Raw genomic sequence first — 20,842 nt, forward strand, 5'->3', positions numbered from 1 at the left:
CAAGAATTTATCATTCGTGTATGATATATTAAACTTTTATCATTTAAGATTCCTTTTCATTTAGGAAAGGAATCAATCTAAAATTATTCGAATCCTCATTATAGTAAAAAATTTTACTGTTGGGTGAATACATACATAAGACAATGCCCACGAAGCAGACATGCAAAGCGTTGATTATGGAAAAAAAATTCAAAACTAATGTAATCGTTGTTTGATAAAAATTTGATTTAAATCTTTAAATAAAGACAATTTTCAGAATTATTTTTGCTGAATCAATAGCAGTTACTGATTTTGGAGATCTGGACCAAAATGCGTGCCTCGCGACTAAGAAAAATTCGTGACCATATTAAAAAAATATCTTCATACAAGTGATTCTTCTTTAAAGCGGTTTTTTAATCTTTATATTTATTTAAAAATTGGCTGTGATTGCATTTTTATGGCAATGGATGATAGATAATTTTAATATCTTTACCAAAAAAAACAAAAAAAAAAAACAGTAAAAACATCGATGTTCTTGGTTATTAAACTTTTGGACGTTTATGTTGTATCTTGAAACAATGTTGGTTCTAAACTTTTCTTTAATAGAATTAGACTTCGTGTTCTTTAGAGTTATAGATATAACTAATTTATAAAATAAAATTGCAAAATAAGAATTTCCTTCAGTTAATTTCCATCCATACGTAATGAATAACTGAATTTCCATCAGTTAGATTCAACACCTGTCCCTGTTTTCTTGTGAATATGCCTCTTTCTTCTTAAATATATCTTTACAAATCAAATAATTTGTTAAATCAAATTTTACATTATTTTTTGTGATCAAATTCTTTTGTGTTCATATTTGTTAGGCTTCTTTCAATTTCTTGCGCATAAACACCATAATCTGCTTTTGGAAACTTTTTATACGCTATATCCCTAGATTTAGCATTACATCATTATAGCCTGTTTTACATTCTTTTATACTATTTGATAGATACCTTGAACTTTCTAGAACGAACTACATATGGCTTATTCCACATAGCAAGTAATATAATTTTCCTATTTTGCTGCTTGTTTCAGAGAATTATAGATTGAACATTTGTAATTGAAGAAATAAATTTTGAATTTCCTAATTTTGCTGTTGTTGTTTGAAAAAAAATATTGAAATAAGAGAGGGTTTGAAATATTTTCTTTCAGAAAATTTTCTATTCTCATATGATCTCTATGATGAGATCGTGAAATATTTTTGCCCTTATTTTCACAAGTTGGATCTATTTTGCACAAGTTTTAATCAAATTTTGATTTTCAGACGAGAACAGAACAAGGACGTATTTCCCTATATATTATTCATTTTTAAAAATCTTTTTTTAAAAAATGACCTCTGTCTACTTGAGTTACAAGCGTCGAAGTACTTTTGTGATCAAAAAGTATCTGGCATTTTTCTTTAAAATACATCTATAGTAGATGAGGTTTTAAAAACTTTTATCAAACATATTAATTTCTAGAAACATCTGGCAGATTTAGAAATTTCTTTCCTATTAACGCTAAGATACGATTCTCCAGAATAGGAAATGCAATTGAGTACAGAATATGCAATAAAATATGTTGTGCAAAATATTTGATAAGTTTTGAATTATTGGGAAAATCTTTGGATAACAATTATTTATCGAAAACAAGACAGTTTGAGTGGGATAAAATGTTTAAAGAAGGTACAGTATCTGTTATGGAAGACCATCCACTTCATTTTATCATCAACATATCAATCAGAAAATTACCGTTTGATGATCGTCATTTAATAATTAGATGCATTGCCGAACAAATTTCTAATCGGAAAATGTCAAAGACAACAAAAAAAACAGTGGAGGAATAACTCATGGGCTTTGGAAAATGGCAATGTGTCTTTTCTGAGTGCCATTATTATTCATGAATTTTTGACAAAAGAAAAAAATCATCAAATATGGCCCCACAAGCTCCGTATTCACAAGAATATGGCATCAATTTTTTTTTTTTTTTTTTTTTTTTTTTACCCGCTGTTGAAGTTGCCACTTCGCAGTCACCGTTTTCCATCCATTAATTAGACAAAAGAAAATTCCTTGCGAATTTTGGAGGGGTCTTAAAAAATGACCTTTAAAGGACATTTTGATAATTGAGAAAAAAGTTTGTGCAAGTTCATTGCAATCAGAGAAGATTATTTTAAAGAGTATGCAATAAAGTTTTATCAATAAATTAATACATTTTGATTTATGCCCCATTATAGCTACTTTTTGATCCCAGTATTATTTTATGCAAGAACAATATATTTTAGCTTCGTTATAGCTATTATAAGAAAATAATGTATTTGTGATACATCTCATGGCGCCATCTTCATGAAAATCATACAAATAAAATTTGTTTCCCTTGATTTCATTTTGCTTAAGTGAGTCATAATTGATAAATTCTTCGAATGTTTTAATTTCAGAACTGTACCTCTAGTTTTATAAATGCTCTAATTTTTTTTCAAAAAATTGAACACTTATATACAAATACTGAAGAGAAAATAAAATACTGTTATTTGTTATACACAGGAAGTAACACCGCATAATGTACAGATATTTGGATTTTTTATTTATTTATTTTTTGTTAATGTTAAGATTCAGACTTCTTATTTATTATATCCTGAAAAATGCTATCTGTTTAGTAAAAACTAATAAAAATCTGTGCTAAATGGTTTTCGATTAAGCTTAAATGGCTAAAATGGTTTTCGATTAAGATAAATCTTTTGGTACTTAAAACATGGCAAAAATTTTAAGATCTTTGAGAAATGCATTCTTTCAGCTCACAAAACCAAGCGCTTTTGCAACATGTTGTTTTGTAAACGAAACATTGAATCTAGATAAGAGTCACCCTAGCTGGAATTCGAAAGTAAGCGCTTTATAAAAAGTAATTAAAAAAACTAACATTTCTGTATAACGACTGGTTTTGTTTCCATCGAAACACACCGATGTTCTATAGAGATATTAAAATTTCTAAAACTTTAAAACAATATTTTATTTTTGCAGCTTTTTAAAAATGGTTCACATCTTCTCTGTAAATCCACATTTGGGTCCTCTACAAATATCATTAGGCCGCATGGTTTTCGACATTATCAAATTTTTCTTCATTTATTCTTTGGTTTTATTCGCCTTCGGTTGTGGAATGAACCAACTTTTGTGGTACTATGCAGACACCGACAAGGAACTCTGTTACAGTGGCCCAGGAGGGACAATGAATTCAAATTATGAGCAATCATGTCTTATCTGGAGACGTTTTGCCAAGTAAGTATATTGTTAATTTGTACTTGAAATTATTCTAGAAATTTTAGTGTGAATGAAATGACTTTTCCATTTGTGCTTAGTTTATCATTTATAATATTAAAAAACCGCGTAACTTTTTACATTAATGGAGACAAACATCTTTACTTATTATTTTCATATAATTTTAACCGTTTTATTATAAAATAGAAAATACTTGCCACTATTAATGTAATAAAAGATATCTATATGATAGTGGGTTCCTTACTTGATTTCTTGCTGTACGAGGATTTCGGTTATATCAACTAGGGTTAAGATTAACCAACATTTTCTGAGAATAAGGAAATTATTAATGTTATTTTTTTTTCATCAAGTATGAATCATGTGTTAAAAAAGTAAAAGCATCTATTTGCCCATTTCCATTCTATTTCATTAAAATAACATATTTGATTGTGTAATTGCTAAGTGCTTTTATTAATAAAAGTTGTTAAAAGGAAGAAATAAAAGCTCTTAGAATTTTTTAAAATTTTCTTTTTTGAATTATTATGCTGCCACATTTCGAAATTTTTAAAGAGAATCCCATGAACTGATTAATATTTTTAGCATCAAGAATGAAATTAACGTTCTGTCGAATTGTCTATATCGTTTCTGTTTCAAAAGAAAGTTAAGCATTATTGAAATTTGACCATAAGATGCTTAATTATTTCATTGCTGTGTGCCTCTCAAATGTGATTATGCTACATTGAAATATTGACTCATTGTACTTTCCATTGCGTATGAAAACCGTGTTACACTTTGTCCCGAATTATTGAATGTTGAACAATTATTTTAGAATTACATGGATTAATAATAATTCATTACTGCCAAATAATATAACATTTAATGGTTGGAAATTCAAAATAAACTCTTCTAGAAGGCTTCAGTTCAACACTTTATCAAATTTGGAAGGATGTTATAAAATACTTTATATGAACCAAATATAATTAGTTAAAAATGTGAAATCATTTTGCAAAACTGCTCTTTCATACCGATTTTGTGATTTTGCTCATTTTTTTTATTTTTGAAATGTTTTAAGGTTTAAAATTTAATTTGTAATGTAAATTTTAGTTATCACTTTAAATCAATTTCTATACTTTATTGCAAAAGCAATTGCATAAATAGACCTTGATTTCGTCAAGAGATGGCGCCACGACAGCTCTGATCTTTTAAAGGAGCAGACATTGTTTGGAATATGAAAACTCTTTGTAGTGTAGCCTCAAAGGTGCAAGATACGTCATAAATTCATGTAAAATTCAAAAGTTTATAATGAAAGAAGTAATGATTTGAAAAAATTTTGGTTTGCTCCAATATGATCCAAGAGATATCGGGTTATTTTTGGTTTTGCATAAACATATGATTCCATAAGTAACCAAAGAGGGCGCTCACATATCATACTAAAACGTTTTATGGAAATATAAACATACAATGAAACCAATCACTATGACATGATACTGTACATTTTCTTCCAAATAAAAGATAGTTCTACATAACCTTTACCACAAAGTGTAAGATAAGAGGGGCATTTCACTACGCCTATTACAGCTGAGTGAGGATGACGGCATCGATGCTGCCGACATTCAATCGAATGGCATATTTCAGATCTACAAAAGTGTCTAGGGAGCCCCATTACATGCGAGACTTTAAATATTCCCATAATCAAAAATCTGCTGGAGTCAAGTCAGGTGAAACTGAGAGCCACTTAAATTTACGATCTCGAATTATCACTCTGTCTTAAGTGAAACAGAAACGTCATGACTTCACGTGCAAAGTGGGGAGTTGAACCATCCTGAAAGAAGGTGACAACAAGTAATGTTCTTCCTGCGATGCAGATACGACGTGGTCACACAAAAGCGTAACTTACCACTCTGCAGTGACTGTACAGAATTTCCAGACAGGTACAGGACAACACTCATCAAAAAAAGAAAGGTCCAGAATGAAAACGCGGTAAAACCACACCAAACAGCCACATGAGAAGAAAACAGTTATTTGGTGAGATTGGATTCACGAAGGTTTGTCCGTCAAGCCCGGATATGACTTCTTTGCATATTGACGTAACCATGCAGTGAAAAGTGGGCTACATCCGTCCACATGAGTTTCAGGAACCATTGTGGATCGCATCTCCTTTGTGCCAGTGCCCATGCAATACTGTTTAGTCCTTCATTTGTATATGCCGATAATAACTGGGAAAGTACCTTATCTTGTAAGGATACAGATTCAAGAGTCGATGTGGAATACGTCATAATGACAATTCTGGGATCCTCGCTATTCTTCTAGCATTATGAGCACTACTCCTCTCGTTGATGTCACGGCTGCCAATTCTTCTACGATACTTTTTGGAAGATGGACGAGGTCCACGCTCAAGGCCTTCGTGGATGATCCATCAAACATCCCATTTTCTCGAAATGAGGTACTAATTTTAGTGTCCTATTCAATGAAATAAGGCTTTTTTGCGCCTGCAGTCTTTTTTCCGTGAGAAACTTTCACAATGAAATAGTTGTGGATTCACCCTACTTGTAGAAAAGTTTAACCACTAATGGTCGATCTGAAAAAGATAGAATGCTGCCAGGATCAATGACGATTATATTTTCAACCAGATGCTTTATTGCTAATCTGACTTGCATAAACGTGTCAGTATAACGTGCGGCAATTTTCCTTCCGTTTATTTATTTATTTATTTTATTTATTTATTTATTTATGGGGAAAAAATCCAATTAGCCTTTGATCATATTCATGAAAACCGAAATTTTTGCAAGCATTACTTTTTTATTGATGATTTGTGAAGTTTGGATGGATTTAATACATACCCTGTATACGATAAGGAAATTTGAGTACTATCATACCTTAACCACTGTAAAATACCTCAAAAAAATTGCAAAATAAGCAAGCAAGGTTTTAAAAGCTATATATATAACTGTATAAGAAGTTACCTAGAGTTTTCATGCGCTGCTTGTTTCGTTTCTCAGTTGTTTATAATGAAGGAGAGATCCGGAAGACAACCCAAGACATTCTTCTTCAGTTTAAAATAGTATTCACTTTATGGAAGTTAATACTAGTAGCGTGCACTTTTTTAAAACAATCATTATGTATACGTAGTAACAAGCAAGGCACATTGATATAGTTATATATTTGCGCATTGAAGGATACTAAATATATATTTAATATTGAACCAAACTTATAAGCAAATTTAATTCCTCAAAGATATTTTTTAGTGTTTATTTATCTAATAAAAATTCCAACTGGTAATGGGGTCAAAATTCAATGAGTGCGAGGATAAGAAATTGCCGTACTACCAAGCAGGTTCTCTCTTCCCTGGTTTGTATCGCTATATCGAGGAGTTGAGTTACCTCCACTCTTATGCTGAGACCTACCTTTTATGGAAAAGGTAAGCCCAGTAGTAAATACGACTGTTTTACTCGTGACCTATGAGATTCAAACCTCAGTTCCAGTTTCTGCGGTCGTGACAATAGTCATTGAGATGATTAAGAGTGCCTAAGCATGGCATGGAGAGGAGGATAACTCAATCCTGGTTATCTAATGAAAATACAATATTTAACTGTCACGATGACAGTTCATCAATTCAGAAACAGACAAAGCTTCAAAAAAATTATTTAGAATATAAATGAAACACCGTTAATAATAATTTTTAAAAACTTTATTCAAGAGTAACCCAAAATATTTTTTTATTGAAATCATTTCCATTTTATTTAAGAAAATTACCTACATACCGATTTCAATGAGTGACTTCTAGCAGAAGAAGAGGAATATGTATTAAACATATGTATTCTATAAAGGAAATCTGAACACAAAACCGACACCATGAAAAAGCGAATGAGAGAAAGCGAAAGAAAAAAGAAATCAAGAAAGAGAATTTACTTTGGGATATGAGGTAATTGTTGGTCGAGTAGTAAACTTGGGTTGCAGAAATTTTTGCCAAATCTCCGCTAAATTTAAGAGGAGAATAATCACTTTTTTCTCCCTGATCTATTGTTTAGAGATTTATAATGAGCAAATTTGATAATTTCGAAGGAAAAATATCGTGCAGTCCCAGGTCTGTGCATTTCCTAAACGCCGATTTATTTTTTATCGTTCTTTCTCTATTTTCATTTATTTCTTTTCATTTTTTTTAATAGATTGTTCTGTAAAAAAATAAATAAATCAGATTTTAAAAGGTGAGAGCAAATTTTTAAAATAATATCTGGGGGTGGTTTACAGTTTTGCAGTCTTAATAGCCGAGCCTCTCTATTGCTGTGGGGGTATTAAATAATTAACAGAAACAAATCTTAATATACGTATTTTAATAGTTTCCGAATAGTTTGCGGATGTTTTTTTTGTTCCATAATAAAAGCAAGTTTATTATCACAAATAATTTCTTTTATGAATGTTAGGTATTTGTACGGAAATTTCTGTGTTTACTATTTACTCGAGAAACAGAGAAAGAATCAAATGACTAAGACCATGCTTCTTACTTTAATCCTACAGTCTCTTTGAAACATCGCAAAGCTTATTTTGGGCCAGTTTTGGACTTGTAGAGTTGGAGAATTTCGAGCTGACCGGAATCAAAAGTTACACTCGTTTCTGGAGTCTTCTCATGTTTGGATCTTACTCTGTGATTAACGTAGTGGTTTTGCTTAATCTTCTGATTGCAATGATGAGCAGCTCTTACCAAATCATTTCTGTAAGTAAAAAATTATGTGTGTTTTTCTGTCCTTTGAATAACTTTTTCCTTAATAATAATATTCGCTAAATTTTCCTTTATTGGGGCTTAATGTATTATTAGATTTTTTTTTAAGTTGGTAATACATAAATCAAATACCAAAAAATAAGAAAAAATTGATGTTTTATAAAACATAAATGATGTAAGAAACAAGTTAACCAGAAATGTTAAACGTGATTAAAATATCTCTAAAATATATGCAAGACGTTTATAAACTAAAGAACTAATTTTATAAGAAAATCATTGAATTTTAGTATGTTTAGTTAGTAATTAAATTATTTTCTAATTTGTAAAAAACTTTCTAGTTGATTGGTAATTCTGCCACGCTTTCATAACTTTCAGAGAATTCAGATTCATTAGACAGTAGCCAATGAGAACTCCTATCTAATTTTATCAATGTATAGTTTTTGTATATGTTTCTGATAATATACGGTCTTTGTACAGGTTTTCATGAAGAAACGAACTTTTGACACATAATTTAGTTTTCTAAATCTATTTTCTATTATTGAATTCTATTATATTCTTTTGTTATATAATTTTAAAATTAATTCTTCGATTTTCCTTTTCCAAGAAGGAAAATTATCTTTTAAAATGATTGATTATATACTTATTTCTATATTGATTGTCTTCTATACTTATTAATATTTTCAATGATTGTCTTCTATACCTATTAATGTCTTCAATGATTGTCTTCTATACTTATTTCTATATCTAAACTCATTGCCAAGTTTTGCTCTGAATTTAAATAATATAAAAATTTAAAAATACCTTTCCACTCTAAAAACTATTGAAATTGGTTTTAATTGAGTCAAGGCACGGAACAATACAACCATTAATAAAAGGTAATAAAAAGCTTGTAATCTAATTGCAAGTTGTTTTGAGCCAAATCATGATGTCATTTATTTTTTCCCTTGAAATTTCTGTATGGATTCCAAAATCGGAGCAGCACGGTTGATATGCAGAATTCAGTATAAACCTGCTCCATTTTATATTTTACATATGAAATAATGCAAGTATTTATTACATTGTAATATACGGATGAAAATAACTTTCTCTCTTCTGAAAGGAACGGTCAGATATCGAATGGAAATTTGCTCGAAGTAAATTATGGATGAGCTACTTCGAAGATGGATCAACAGTTCCTCCTCCATTTAATATCTTCCCCACATCAAAATCCTGCAAGAAATCCGTATCTTGTGCTATTAAACCATCTTCGTCGTTGAAGGTAAGATTCTTTCGTATAATATCTAGCTTGTCCATTTTTATTTTTTAAAGCTAGAAATAAGTAAAATTAACTTGCAATTATTTCGCCTACATTTTTACTTCAAATGTTTTTTATTTGCATCTGTGAATAAACGAATGTGAAGAATTATTATTTCAAAAACAAATAAATAATCATTCGGATGCTCATTAGTGGCTTAGTTGATTAAGCGGGGACCGCTAACTCAATGGCTAGGGAGCTTGAACCAAAGCAAGGAGGTAATGAATTTCATCATCTGGTTATGATCTTAAATAGAATTATTAAAAAGAGAAATGCCTACTATATAAGCATATAAGTGGGCCAATTCCCTTAAAAATTTCTGGAAAATAACCTATGTCCATTTACTAAAGTTTAGTCTTCTGCCTTAGATGCTGCTGCCTGTGTGCTTCAATAACGATTGGACTAATAGAAGATGCTACACTTCCCGTTTATCACAAGTCTTTAATTCATTGATTTGATTAGATATATTATATTCAGTAATATTAGAATTCGCTTCGTCATTTAAAATGAATAATGGGGCATAGTATACATAATACAACCTACGTTTATTCATTGGATCCAAGTTTAACTCCTGCTTTAGATGCTCCAAAATCCGTTTGGTCAACGGAAGATGTATTATAAATCTATTTTTACGGCTTACAACTTTTATATGAACTTAAAAACCTTAAATATTAAAATACGCTTGCAGATCTTTATTGAATTTGATTTGAATTGTTTGCTTAACCACCAGCTTGAAAATTTAAGAGAGTTGTTTATAGATGGGCCTAGAAATTATGAAACTCTATCTAGTGACAAGAATGGCACATCAGCCAGTACCATGCTTTCTGTTCATGTTAAATGCTAATACCAGACCCACTCTTTGTCTCTTTCACCGCCCCTTCTATCCATGTGTCCCTCCATGTGTCAATGGAACCAAATATATCTATGAAAAGCAATATCATTTGTGAGAAAAAGAATTTCATATGCATGTAATAAATGTGTCCTAAATATGTTGCATCGTTGCAAGTTATCTGAATCAAAGCTTGTCATTTATTAAAGACAACATTTTCTTGACTATTTCTACAAATGATTCTTTTTTTTTTTTTTTTTTTTTTTGAGCAGGACAAGGAAGAATTTGAAAGGGATGCCAGATATAGGGTAATGTATTTTTATTTCTCTATCAATGAACAATTATGCTTTGCTTCATAGTCAACAAAGTGGTTCAGATATTTGATTAGTTTACTTAAATATTTTATTTTAAGTAGTATGTGTTTTAAAAATCATTATGCATTACTAAAATGTACAAAACTTTAATAAAGTAAAATGTAACTTTAAATGTAAAAAAAAATTTAATGAACTTAAATAAAGCTAATTGAAGAATTTTCATTTCTTCTAGTGCAAAACTTATAATTTTAAATCGCTATTTTCATAGAACTCCTACTAGGGTCCGGTGCTGGAAAGAGAGGAAGAATATAGCCACTTCCTTCTTTAATCAACTTTATCCCTACACTTCGCAGTGATTTATGTTTATATAACTAAATTTATGCCTTCTTCCCATTTAAATTTGAATAATTTAATAATTTATTAATACGACCTATCATTTACATTAGTATTGGCCTGTTTTGAGAAAAGGAAAGGCTGTTAGATAATTAATTCTATGAATAAAAGGTTTAGATTCAAAATTAAGTATTTTTTTCTGTATTTCTTATATATCCTTTCTGTGTATGGTATCCACCCAAAACGTAACCTATTGACTGATTTCCAAACTATTAGAGATAGACATATACTTCCATTTGGAAAAATGTTTGAAATGGAGTAAAGAATTATATTTTATGTTTTTATCTATACTTATAATAAAGCTCAATGTGTGTGTGTGTGTGTGTTGGCGCTCTACAGACCAGACCGTTTGACATACAGCTACCAAATTTGGTACATGTATACCTTGGAGGTTGGGAATGTGCACCTGGGGTTTCTTTTTTCGAATTTTTAATTAGAATTTTAATTATTAATTAAAAACTAACTTTCCCGCCAAAAAAATCTTCCATTTTCCCCACCACCAACTTTTCCGCCAAAAAAATCTTCCATTATCCCCAGCGCCAAACGAGAAAGGCTTCAGTTTTTTTTCTCCCAACAGTAATGAGGCTAGGGTTAAAATTTTTCGGCGGATTATTTCAATCGGTTCTGTTTATTTCCTTAATGTTTGATGCATTTAAAATTAAACATTGTTAATGAATCAATCTTTCAGATTCATTCTGAAGTACTTTTGAATTAAAATAAAACAGAATAAAGGAAATTAAAAATTTCTAATCCGCATAGCGTTACCCCAACTGGCGTAGAAAAAAATCACGTATTTGCGTTACGTAACCGGCGAAGAAAATTCACGCATGCGCATTCTGTTCTGACTGTTGCCATGACAACGTTATCAATGGATGATTTAAATTATTTTTGGGTTAGTTGCATGCTTTTGTAAATAAATTGTATTTATGTTAGTTATATATTTTTTTGTATATGCTTATAGTTTTAAGTACATCGTTTTTTAAGTAGTTTTTTTAAAACCTGTTTTCAACCGTTTATTTTAAACGATTCGTTTTATTTTCTTAGTGTTTGATGCATTTAAATTTAAACATTGTTAATTAATCGATCTAAGAAAATTTTGTTGACCAACTCTTGAGATATTACATAAATTAAAAAAGATATTCTTTAGTGCCCATAAAGTTTAAACGCTGAGTGACTCTATTTTCAGTAATCAGATTATAAAAAAATGCTTTGTTTCAGTAAAAAATATTATTATATTAATTGAAGATAAATTCTTTCCACTTTAATATAAAGCATAAATTCTACCGTTTTCAACCGTTTATTTTAAACGATTCGTTTTATTTTCTTAGTGTTTGATGCATTTAAATTTAAACATTGTTAATTAATCGATCTGCTCATAATGAATCTAAGAAAATTTTGTTGACCAACTCTTGAGATATTACATAAATTTAAAAAGATATTCTTTAGTGCCCATAAAGTTTAAACGCTGAGTGACTCTATTTTCAGTAATCAGATTATAAAAAAATGCTTTGTTTCAGTAAAAAATATTATTATATTAATTGAAGATTAATTCTTTCCACTTTAATTTAAAGCATAAATTCTACGGGTGCTAACAGAAAATGAGAGAGATACATATTACGTTATGACTGAAGGCCTTTATAATATTATGAATGAATTATATGATAATCAAAATTTGAAGTTTTAAAATATTTTGATGAAGAAGCTATTAAAAGTAGAAATTGCATAAAATATTTAATTATTAAAATTTTAACGAACATTAAGATTGGCGAACCGGCTGGTCGCCAAAGGCGGCTAGTTATTAATAAATGTAATGAGGAAGAATATTAAATATAAAATAAAAATTAAATTTTTACTCAGTTATAAGAACCTAATAGCTATATTTTGCAAAGTATTTTTGATACATGTGTATTTTAAATTTAAAAAAAAAGAATTCAACTCTCCTACCATACAACTAAAAGAGTTATGAAGCCTTGAAGGTCACTATTAAGACAATGACTAAACTCACTGACTATTTTAACAACTAAATTCCATAAACCAAAGAACGCTCTTAAGAGAATATATATAAATGGAAATTATGCATTAGGTTTCGATTTATTTAGATTAATTGACATTAGAATGGTTTGCTACAGCTTTGGAAAAAATTTTGATATTAAATTATTTGCTTATAATAGATTTAATATGCCTTGTCTTTTAGTCATTTAGCCCTTTACAATGTATAAATCGGGGACCTTTAAAAAATGTCGCTGGTTTTATTATGTTTAATTCATCTTGTACAATAAAAAATACCAAAATTTTGTTTATTAGCTGATAAGTTTGTGAAATTAGAAGTGATGAATATAATTTAAGACAAGACAATTTAAGATAAGACAAGATAAAACTTAATTTTTCCTCTTCGATTTTGTATAGTAATATCTATTTTTTATTATTTACAAGAACTTCTAAAGTGGAATCAAATATTATTAAATTTTGTTGATATGACACCAACGATATTTTATATATTTAATTACACTAAGTGATTCGCAACATTAGCCTTTATCTGTGACTACAACGAACACACCCGTCCTCTATTGCTACTGTTAAAAGTTACCCATCTACTTGTTTAAACACTACGTAAAGCATTTCTTATTAAAGAGTAAATTGTCCGTTCAATAAACGGCTTTAAAGTTATCAACGGAATATTAGCATTTATAATTATGAATTCTTACTGAATGTTGTCCCATTTTGTTTTCAGTCTGTCATGAAATGCCTGATTCGTCGTTATGTAACGACACAACAGAGGAAAGCGGAAGAAACCGGAGTTACAGAAGATGATGTCAATGAAGTGAAGCAAGCAGTAACAAGCTTTAGAAGCGAGCTGTTTGAAATTCTAAGAACAAATGGAATGAAAGGCGTTGTCTCTGCTTCAGAAGTCTGTAAGGAATCTCGAGTTCTTGTATTGATTATTTCTAAAACAATTTGTAAAAAGTGTTAATTGCCATTTTTGGATGATCATTATTATGTGTTGAACTTTTCGGAAATTAATCATCGTACAAATTTTTATTGATGTCAAGCCATAGAACAATATCCAGATTTTGAACATAATGATTACATCACTTAGTAAACTTGTATAGATAGTTTATTAATGGAAATTGATGTCGGTGATTATATAGCTGCTTTTAAAAACACGTGAAACAAGACAAACAAGAAACAGTCAGAGAAACGGTCAGAAAGTTGTTTCCCCCTCATTTCAGATTTAAGCAAGTTATATTGAGGACGAGTCTCATAATTCCATACTGTAGTCCGATGACGAAGGCAGCACCTGAGGCGGTTTCAAATTTTCATACCATACCAAAGGGAAAAAAAAGTGCTATCCTCATGCGTTCAACGTGCAACACGCTTACTCGCATGGAGAATTTTTAATGGAATAGTCTCCAAAACTTCACTCAGCAATTTAGCTGCAGTGTGGTTTGTTGCTTTATGTTATGTCGAAAGTGTGTGCCCCGAGAGAAAAAGATAAGTTAGTTAATTGTTTGCGAGTGATGGAAGTTTCCATGAGAAAACTTAGAAATGGGCAGCTTATGTTGCATTTTTGCCATTCAAAATTATCTTAATGAATTGATCATTTACCAATTGAATTAAAATTCATCAAAACTGATTTTCAAAATTAGCTATAGTGAGGATTCCTGTGTCACCATCTGATGTTTGGTGGGTTTGTCTTAGTTTGGAGATTGTTTGTTTGATTGCCTATTGCTTGTCGAACAAAATCTCGGAATTTCTGAAAAAAATATGGAGTTTTAGTTAAAACGCCAAATTTATGACACAGAAAAAAATCTGACTTTGCCAGAAAGAACGAATAACATTCAAACGTTGGAATGAGAATCGAATATTAGTTTTGAATTCGAGGGCAATGTCCATTGAATTAATTGGAGATGATTTTTTTAGACTTAGTTAAATATTTTTTTACTTATACATGTTTTTGAAAATTTTAATTACATTTTATGATTAAAATTTAAAAAAATCCTTTAAATTTTCAATCTAAAAAATGTTAATGTTATGGAGAAAATGTATATTTTTGAGTGCCTAATGCACAATTCTTCAAATTAATTTATTGCTTAAACAACCTGAATTATAGGAGTGTTTCTAACTCATCAATGTGTTCCCAATTACCCCCAAAACTATGGAATGATTGGAAAAGCATGTTTGGGCTCCCGATCACAGTCATGAATTGATTTGAAGAAAAAAAATGTTCGAAACGGTCAGAAACTCCTATATATTGCTTCAAAATGCATTTTACCGCCCACTCTCTATGGCTTCAAAGCACAGTTTTTTTTTTTTTTTTTTTTTTTTTTTTTTTACTGTTTTTCATAAAAAATATTACCTGCTTCATGGAATATCGCATGCAAAATATAATCGCTATTGAATGCCTTCAGTTTGAAATAATTTTCAATCATTCTATTCTTCAATTTCGTCGGGTAAAGTCGAAAAAGGAGTGGTTTTAAAAACAGAAATGACTGAATATTATGACACATGAGAAGAAAATATCTGAAACTTTGAAACACATTAAAATTAATAAAAACTAGTATATCAATTTAGAAATGAAAAGGAGAACTGAAACTTTAAATAGAGTGTCCAATCTAAAATTTAATTAATTTTGCATTGACTGATTTCGCATTTACATTACATGAAAGAACATTTTAACTTCCCGAAAAAAAATACTTTAACGATAGTATCTGGAAGTATAAAATTTATCCGACTCTTGGAGGCTGTAAACTGGCTATTAACTACCAAAAAATGTTTACTTAGATTACTTTATGCCACAGATCTGTCACATCCAATTCACCCCCGCCGACTACATCAATACATACGTATCAACTACATCAACGTATGAATAATAGCTCTTCATTCTGTAACCTTCAATGTTATTGATCAAGATGTATATATTTGTTTAAAAAATAGCCATGGATGATTCAAGATAAGTTATTTCCTCCATCTCCGCAGCATACATTTCTTGTTAAAAAGAGTCAAAATCACCATCTTCAGACTCCTCTAACAGCATAATATGTTCTTCTTACTCCTCATTAGTTTTGTTTTCTTCCATTCTTTAAATGAAACGGCATCAAATCCTTACTAACATTTACATGTCAATAATATGTATCAATTAACATTTACAAGCAAAATAATATGTATATTGATGAAATGGCAGTCTTTTTTTTTTAAGTGTCAATTACTAATTTGACAAAGTAATAAACATCATTGGCAGAAAACTAAGCTAAGTATCTAGATTTAATATTACTTCCTTTCATATAATTATTCCAAATGCATGAAATATATTGATTCTTATGACAGTAAAAGCCTATTTCCAATAACCCTGACTATAAAAATTGTCAGAAGTAACTGAAAGCATTAATCTATTTCTCAGGAGAAAATTCAAAATTAAAGTTTCCTTGTAACCGTCATATCTTAGAGATCCCAGAAATACACAGTTTAGCAACTTATCTTGGATATAATCGGTGTAGGCAATGAATATTGAAATTTATGAAAGTTTTGGTTTCTCTTTTACTGCACAGTTACAAATAAAGTAAACAAACTTTGAAATATAGTACTGCAAAAAGCTATAAAATATTTATTTTTCTTCCAGTGGAGAACATTTACTAAAGTACATGCTTTTAAGTATCTTAAGGTCCCATTGGAGCGTATTTAAGTCACCGTTTTCAATTACCCGCCTGACTATTTATATTGATGTCTTTAGCATAAAATCGCAAGAGATAATTTTTAAAAAAAAATTATGCAAATACAAGTAATGTTGTAAATTAATTATATAATAGGCAGATTACTCATATCCTCTATGTTCACATTTTGCATGCTAATAATTTTTCTCGTAAGATAATGACACGAAAAATAAAGAAATAAAATATATTAAGAAAATATTTATTTAGCATACATTAAAAATGCCTTTTGCTATAACATTTAACTATCAAGTTTGAATTGCAGCAAACTACGACAAAAACGAACTCAATTAAAAAAACTGACGGAAAATTCAAAATGCTCACAATAAATATACTGGAAAATATACACACATTAGAGGCTAGTATATTGAAGAAAGTTGAATAATTTTTGTAGATGATTATGGATTAATATCCTTTTACCTGTCTTTCAAAATTGAGTGCTGAGTTCACTTTTTTGTTTCAAAATCCCTTGTTAGCTCAGAAGCTTATAATCATAGAACAAAAAGATTTGATACTTTTGCAAGCGATTATCGGATAGCAAATAACTTTAATTCTCATGAAATAACTTTTTAAAATATTTCATGCGTGCAGCGGTTCAGTCAGTTCTTCTCTTTCTCTCTCATATTATTTTATATTATATAATGTAAAAATTTTTTAAAAACGATTTCGTGGCCGAATAGAGAAGACACTTTTGAAATTTTAAAACTCGATTTATTCCATCTCGGGAGGCATAAATTATGTACAAGAAAGAAGCGACGATGAAACTGACGTCCATTCACATCCCGATAAAAATGCAAAAGAGCTAAAGAGCGAAATATTTTCCCTAGTGATTTTATACTATGAGATTCTGATAGGGATTTCTTTGACACGCGTCGATTTAGATAAGGGAAGTATAGGTATCCTTTAAAAGAATTTGCTAGACATGACAGATTTTTAGCTCTTCCGTCGGAGCGTGAGAACCGCTGATTTTACAATTTTCTAGAGAGGGTGTAGCATTAATTAAATAAAGAAGTAGGAATGGGATCAGGAAATAAGAGACCATTTTAGAATGAAATTAATGTATGCTAAATTAAGAAAAAAAATTAGGAAATTATTTAAGTTTAAATTAGATTTAAAAATATCATTACATATATAGCAGTACCATCTCAAATTTCAGAGGATAATAATGACATTTTTGTTTACAAAAATACGTTGAAGTAATTTGTATCTTAAAAACATTTTTGAACAATGCATTGACTTGAATTTTCAAAACTCTTTCGTTATTGTTCGTTTAGTTAATTTTAGCGTGAATAAAGACAATTATCTTTCACAGATAAAAATAAGTCATTATGAAACGAAAGCAGTTTTTTTTTTTTCAGACTTGATAAGAAATTTAAGAAAAACTTCTGCTTGTAGTAAAATGTATTTCCTTTCCTTTCTTTTTTTTTTATTTCTAATCCGATCTTTTCTCCTTTTCGATTTTTTTCAGTGAGCCGTAAAGAGCGTTTAAGAGAGCGACGTCTCCTGAAAGACTTCAATATCGACTTAGTGGAAACGGTTGTGGACGCTTTTATGAAAGAACCGGAAGGAAAAACTAAATTTAGTCTCATTCGACGCCTAACGGCCGGAAAGCGAGAAAAGGCCAAAAAGAACTGGAATGCCATTGTTGGTGCTGCGAAATCGAAACAGAATCCTATTGGAAAGACCTCTAATAACAGTGGCAGTTTGAAAGACTTACGCGAAAAAGTGCTCCAAGAACAAGAAATAGCCTCATCGAGGGGTGTTCAGAGATTTGTCTTGGCAGCTAGAAGAGTCGTACGGGATGATTACAAAACAAAGTATGACAACACCAACAGCATAGCATTAATCGAAGAAGAAATTCCAGGGACTTTCTCTGCTGGTACTACTCCTCGCAACTCTGTACAACAGGAACTCGCAGATGAGCAAGCCAAGAGACCTTCTACAAGCAGTAGTGGTCGACCTGAAGTATCTAGTGGAGTTACTGTTATTAATGTTGAATCTAAAAGTACTAAGTTAACTACTTCTGAACAGAAAGACAAACCATCTCCCGAAAGTACCTCAGGAGAAAAGAAAGGCTCGAAAGTTCAGGGATTGATTGCGTCTTTTGATGGCAGTCATCTGGAAGATGAACCTCCAAAAGATTCTCCAAGGAGACATTCTGCTCCTCCAGCTGATGGTACAGATGGTCAAAACCTTTCTCGTTATCTCTCAGAAAGAAGAAATGCGAAACCATTCACAGAAGTGGATGAGTCTGTTGGATGGTTGTAAGTTAAATATAGTATATCCATATGAAGTCGAAATGTTTCCTAAACTGCAGAAAATTTATATTTCGCTAAGTATCTCTTAGTTTATCTTTATAGATTTCAGGAAGAAGTTCAAATTGATATATTTTGGCACCTTTCGAAATATTTTTCGATAGAAAAAGTTACCTTTCCATGAAGCAATGTTAAAAAATTCTTCGTTTTACTTTTTGAAAAGTATCAATGAAGTATTGATTTTTGTTAGTCTAAAAATTAAAATTTGGTAAAAATATCCTCAAAGAAACCCACTCGCTATTTGAAAATTTGTTTTGAAAAAAAAAATCAAGAGTTTGATTCTGCATGCAGACATTGTATGAATACTAGATTCAGTACGGAAGAATAATTAGGGACAAGTAGGATATATGAAAAAAGGAAAACAAATTTCTGGTTACTCTTTCGGTGCTTATATGAGAGATTGGCTCATAAGTATATTGAAAAGAAAGAAATGAAAAAAAAAAATCTGAAACATGAACAAAGTTTTGCTTTTCAGAATGAATTGATAAATCTGTTAAGCATTATTATTCTCCATGTATTCACTTAACTTAAGCATACTAAGTTAAAAACAATCATCTACTATCACAGACATCAACAAGTTAATAATGTGCTCAAGAAGTGAACCTTGGTTCTTAACTATATTTTAAAATATCATTTTTGTTCGCGATCTTAAAATTCTCAAGTAAATTCCTGTGATTTTAAGACGGTAATGGAATTGCTCAGAGCCTGAAAATGGCGCCTTGTGTTTTTTGTTGCTGAAAGTGTACAAGTCATGATAAGTAAATTTCTTTTAATGTTCATTTTCAGAAATAAAAGTAATTTCTTTCTTTTAAATGAAATATTAATGAATACGATGATTAATATAAATAATTAGATGCATTAGTTTTTAGTTCTGATGGCGACAATTCTGGATATATATTTTTAAGAAACAAAATTTATTTATTTGTCTCAGATTTATTGTTGAGTAAATAAAACATTTTCTGAAAATTGCCCTTGTCCTTTTCTTGTGATTTAACTTCTTGTATATCCATCTAAACATCGACATGAATTAAGAGACACATATTCAGAATATGAGGGAAGTATTAAAGATATACCTCTAAACACCCCTTTTTGGATTTTAAACTTCAATGTCTGAAGTTCTTAAAACCTGGGAAAAAATTTAACAGTGTCATGTCTTGACGTTTTAAATAAATTTCTTTCTCTGTCATTTGAATAACCTTTACAAAAAGAAAATTGCGAGTTCTACGCATAGAAAATAAATTAACAGGTTCACTATCCATTAGAGATAACTTTTTCTTGTCAGTTGTTGCTTACTTGACTTCAAAAAGTAGTTTCAAGAAAAAATGAACTAGTTTTGTTCAAGTTCTTAAAAAAATTTATAAAGGACGTAGACCTTTTTTATTATTATTATTATTAAAATATTAGTATACAAGTAAAAGGCAAGACCATAGAAAGTTTCTATTTGTTATGAAAGAAAATGATCTAAAATCATAAAGTAATTCTAAAAATCAAAAAATCATAAAGTAATTTTAAAAATCAAGACTTTCCACAGAATCTGAAAACAATGATTTATGTGGATAAAATTATATAATGTTTTGGTATTGGTTTTTCTCACCATCATAGTATATAAATATTGAAGGCAGGATTATATCTCTGATTTTAATGCTATTATTTGTTGAAAACATGCATTATAATAATTTTATAAAAAGTCTTCATCTAAAGAAAATTTTTCATCTTTAAGCATTTCATTGCCATTTATTGGAAAAACTATTAAAAAAAATGAATTTCAATTTTGAATGTTTATGTAAATATCTTAATTTAATATGATAGAGGTCCTTTACGTAAATTGTTTCTACTTCTAAATTTGCGAAGAGAGGCCGCTGCATTGGAATGATTAAGATAAAAGAGCTTCACAAGTAATGCACGCTGTGCTAAGGTGAGACGCATTTTACAAATCAACTCATACTTGAAAAGATTTTCAAAGCCCCACTTCTATTTTATAACTCAAAATACTGGCCCTGGTGTCGACTGAGTAATCGGGATTTTGC

The 20,842-nt window shown here is 30.0% G+C and overlaps 1 protein-coding gene and 1 long non-coding RNA gene across 3 annotated transcripts in view; one reads left to right on the forward strand and one right to left on the reverse strand.

Moving 5' to 3' along the window:
- LOC129960021 (transient receptor potential protein-like) overlaps positions 1 to 19,699 on the forward strand; it is a 55,032-nt gene extending 35,333 nt beyond the window's left edge. For both annotated transcript variants that reach the window (XM_056073025.1, XM_056073026.1), the window contains exons 10-15: positions 3,015 to 3,269; positions 7,764 to 7,959; positions 9,065 to 9,223; positions 10,361 to 10,396; positions 13,527 to 13,707; positions 17,969 to 19,699. In XM_056073025.1, the coding sequence (XP_055929000.1) occupies positions 3,015 to 3,269; positions 7,764 to 7,959; positions 9,065 to 9,223; positions 10,361 to 10,396; positions 13,527 to 13,707; positions 17,969 to 18,768 (1,627 nt within the window). In that variant the 3' untranslated portion in view covers positions 18,769 to 19,699. The remainder of the gene's footprint in view (positions 1 to 3,014; positions 3,270 to 7,763; positions 7,960 to 9,064; positions 9,224 to 10,360; positions 10,397 to 13,526; positions 13,708 to 17,968) is intronic.
- The window catches only part of LOC129960024 (uncharacterized), a 142,623-nt gene that overhangs the window by 14,163 nt on the left and 107,618 nt on the right, over positions 1 to 20,842 (reverse strand). The gene's annotated exons all lie outside the window — the stretch shown is intronic.

This window comes from Argiope bruennichi, chromosome X2 (assembly GCF_947563725.1).
Source record: "Argiope bruennichi chromosome X2, qqArgBrue1.1, whole genome shotgun sequence".
NCBI lineage: Eukaryota > Metazoa > Arthropoda > Arachnida > Araneae > Araneidae > Argiope > Argiope bruennichi.